The sequence below is a fragment of the Ochotona princeps genome, chromosome 5, assembly GCF_030435755.1.
Source record: "Ochotona princeps isolate mOchPri1 chromosome 5, mOchPri1.hap1, whole genome shotgun sequence".
NCBI classification, from domain to species: domain Eukaryota; kingdom Metazoa; phylum Chordata; class Mammalia; order Lagomorpha; family Ochotonidae; genus Ochotona; species Ochotona princeps.
In genome coordinates, this window is record NC_080836.1 from 72,884,173 (window position 1) to 72,888,215 (window position 4,043).

Below are 4,043 nucleotides of genomic sequence, written 5' to 3' on the forward strand. Positions count from 1 at the left end.
AACTCACACCTTTTCCCAATCCTAATTGTCTTCCAAAGCCCAACATGGCCTGAGCTTTTCAATATATACCACATAAATCATTTACCATAGTTAAAGCAGGGCTTTCCCACCATGCTGCAGATTTTGAACAACCACACACCTAAGAGGGAACAAACTCAGAAGTAAGGCAGATGTACAAGAGCAGTCAAGCACCAAAATCAAAATGAGATGTAGACAGGAATGAGTGGACAGGAACTAAAGCAGTGCACTTTCGTAGTGAATTTCTAAAGCTTTGTTCCAGAACAGGATACTTTCACTCAAGAGAGCAAGAGTTCTGAGCCATCAGGGACTTTTTCATGCACAAATACTGCATTGCAAGTAAAGGGATACAGTATAAATATGGATTATAAACAAGCTATATTAGGATCAGTAGAACCAAAAATTCACTCTTCACTGATTAAAATAAAATGAGCAAAACTCTGGCTAACTGATGAAGAAAGAAAAAAATAAAAAGCATAAATATACAACATAAACCATAAAAATGAGAACATATATAGATATAAAAAGGTTTTAAAAATAAAAGAATATCGATTTTCAGTCAGGCTGTGGCTCGGCCAGCCCCGCGGCCCCGGCCACGCCCACACGCCGACGCCATCCGGGGGCCTTCCTTGTGCGCTGATATGATTGGCCGGCCCCTCGCGGCTCTCTTTTGCTCCCTGGCTGTGTAAGGGTTTGCCGCCATCATGAATGACACAGTCACCATCCGGACCAGGAAGTTCATGACTAACCGACTGCTTCAGAGGAAACAAATGGTCATCGATGTGCTCCACCCTGGGAAGGCGACCGTGCCCAAGACAGAAATCCGGGAGAAGCTAGCCAAAATGTACAAGACTACGCCCGACGTCATCTTTGTGTTTGGGTTCCGAACTCACTTTGGCGGTGGCAAGACAACGGGCTTTGGCATGATTTACGATTCCTTGGACTACGCCAAGAAAAACGAGCCGAAACACAGACTCGCAAGACATGGCCTGTATGAGAAAAAGAAGACTTCGAGGAAGCAGCGGAAGGAGAGGAAGAACCGGATGAAGAAGGTCCGGGGAACTGCCAAGGCCAACGTTGGTGCTGGCAAAAAGCCGAAGGAGTAGATTTTGCAGTGACTATCTGCGGAGATTTGCGAGTTTTTCACGGGAATTAATAAACTGTAAAAAAACTTAAAAAAAAAAATAAATAAAATAAAAGAATATCAAGAATAATTTTGGGGTACTCAATCTGAAAATTGATGCTAGATTGAATCGTTTTGTCCCACCCTCACCCAATTCATATGTTCAAACCTAGTCCTCAGTGTGATGGTATACAGAGGTGAAATTGTGGGTAAGTCATGAGACTGGAGCCCTCACAAATGGGACTAGTGCCCTTATTTTTTTTTTTTTAGATTTTTATTGGAAAGGCAGATATATAGAGAGGAGGAGAGACAGAGAGGAAGATCTTCGTCTGATGGTTCACTCCCCAAGTGAGTCGCAACGGCTGGAGGTGAGCCTATCCGAACCCAGGAGCTAGGAGCTTCCTCCAGGTCTCCCACATGGGTGCAGGGTCTGAAGGCTTTGGGCTTTCCCAGGCCACAAGAAGGGATGTGGATGGGAAGCAGGGCTGACGGGATTAGAACTGTGCCCATATGAGATCCCGGTGCATTCAAGGCAAGGACTTTAGCCGCCACACTATCACACCGGGCCTGATTGGTGCGCTTATAAGAGAGGTCTTGAGGCCAGCATGGTGGCTCAGCAAGTTAACTTTCTGTCTGCAGCACTGATATTCATTATGGGCACCGGTCCATGTCCCAGGTGCTCCACTTCTCATCCAGATTCCTGCTTGTGGCTTGGGAAAGCAGAATAAGATGGTCCAAGTTTCTTCTGTGGGAGACCCAGAAGAAACTCCTGGCTCCTGGCTTTGGATCAGCTCAGCTCTGGCCATTGCAGCCATTTAGGGACTAAACCAGTGGATAGAAGAGCTCTCTCTCTCCTTCTGTATCATTCTTTCTGGTCTTTTGCCTTTCTGATAAAAATGAACTAATCTCCCAGAGAGAGAGAGAGAAGTCTTGGAGAGCTCCCCTGTGCCTTCTATGCTGTGAGGACACAGGGGAGTGTAGTCATCCATGAACCAGAAAGTGGGTCCCTATCACACGCAGCTGCTGGGAGCATCTCTACCTGTGGCTTCCTGGCCTTCAGAGCTGTGAGCAGCACAGCTCCATGGCTGAGGAGCCACCCCATCCTGATGTTCTTTCTATTCCAGCAGCCTGAACAAAGACACAGATGAAAAAAAGATACAAATACACTAGAAAAAAACACAATTCATCAAAACTCACCGAGTAAGACAGTAAGAATATATTCAAGGGCACTTCAGAAAGTTTGTGGGAAAGGGGTATTATTCAGCAAGAAAGGACGTGACTTCAACAAGTTTGGTGCAATGCTCACATCCCTGCTCAAGACATCTGCTTCCCGTAGCAGAGGGCCTGGGTTCAAGCAGCTGCCTGCCGACGCCCACCCTTGGAGACAGCAGGTAATGGCTCCAATTGGTGAGTCTGCCACCCAGTGGAGAGACATGCATGCATTGGCATCCCAGTTCTTGACTTGGGCTCCAACCCTGCTCTGACATGGCAGGCATTTGGGGAGTAAGCCAACGGACTGGCACCCTCCCTGTTGTCTCTCTCTCCCTGTGTGCATCTCCCAAATAAATATAAGGTTTTAAAATCTTTTTAGATTTTCAGGGACCAGCATGGAGGCATAATAGGTAGAGTTGCCACCCACAACACTGGCATCCCTGCCAGCCACATGGGAGCCTAGGCTTCAGTTCTGGGCTCCTGGCACTGGCCTGGTGTAGCCACAGGTGTTATGGGCACTTGGGAAATGAACCAGGGAATGGGAGAACTCTGCCTTTCTTTGCCTTTGAAACAAATATAAGTAAATCCATGTAAAAAGGCAAGTATATAAATCTTCCTTGGGTACCCCAGATAAGTGGTAAAGGGTTTACGTTTCTGCATGAAAAAAAAAATTAAATTCTTGAAGACTCTTAAGAATTTCAAGAAAGAACAACTTAGGTATTCTTATATTTAAGTGGAATTTTAACTTACCACATAAAGTAGAGGGGACTTTCCTCAGCGAAGACAGATTTTGTTTTTGTCTGACTCAGAACCAAGGGCCTGACCATACAGGAAGCAGAACCATGCTTTCTAGACAGTGTTTCAGCTGGGTTTTTTTTCTTTCTTTCTTTCAGTGCTTCCTCTGGGTTTCTCAGATGACCTTTTAGCATTCCACTGATTCCAGTATTATGTGATTTGTTTTGTAGTTTCTATAAGAAGAAAAATCCAGACTTTACTGATTCCAGCCACACAGTCCCTAGAAAAATCCAGCTGTGGACCTGAAAAGTGACAAGAGTAAGGACAGACTCCTCTCCACAGAGTCTGCAGCCCTTGGCAGACATGACAGGGTGAAGACCATCACTAGGTGAGAAGCCGACAGGGTCCCTCCCGCCTGGGGCCCCGAGGGGCCCGACTGGCAGCTAGAACCGCAACACTGAGGTCTGCACACTGGGGCCCGGGCCCAGGACTGGCAGACTGATGCAAGCAACTGCTTCTAGAACACTGAGGTAGGCCTTTGCAACGCCACTGTGGAGCAACTCAGTCTCTCGTGTCCTCACTGTCTCGGGTCAGGCTTCCCAATTTGACCCTGAGGTGAGGTTCTGTGTGTGAGCAGCTCAGAAAGCAAGGGCCCACAGGAGAAACAGCAAGAGAACAGCAGGCAAAGAACACCAGGGAAAAAGCCAGAAGCCAGGGCAGGCTGATGCTGAGGGAAGGTGGAGGGCCGGTGACTACACACGATCCGGCCTGTCCCTGCAGGCTCCTGCATGTGGCAGCTGCCCTCTCCAGGCTGTGCTGAGGTCACAACAACTCCCCTGCCCTTGCTCCCTGGGACTGACCAAGCTACACTGCTGCCGTAGGCCAAGGTGCAGTTCTCTGAAGAAGTCAGAGGCTTCAGCAACTCAGAGGGAAGTGCCCAGGACACAGAATTCCA

The 4,043-nt window shown here is 47.6% G+C and overlaps 1 protein-coding gene across 1 annotated transcript; it reads left to right on the top strand.

Moving 5' to 3' along the window:
* Positions 1–668: 668 nt before the first annotated feature.
* Positions 669–1,149, top strand: LOC131480387 (small ribosomal subunit protein eS24). The gene has a single exon (XM_058664779.1). It carries the CDS (start codon positions 723–725, stop codon positions 1,122–1,124), a length of 402 nt encoding a protein of 133 aa, XP_058520762.1. The 5' UTR covers positions 669–722; the 3' UTR covers positions 1,125–1,149.
* The last annotated feature ends 2,894 nt before the right edge of the window (positions 1,150–4,043 follow it).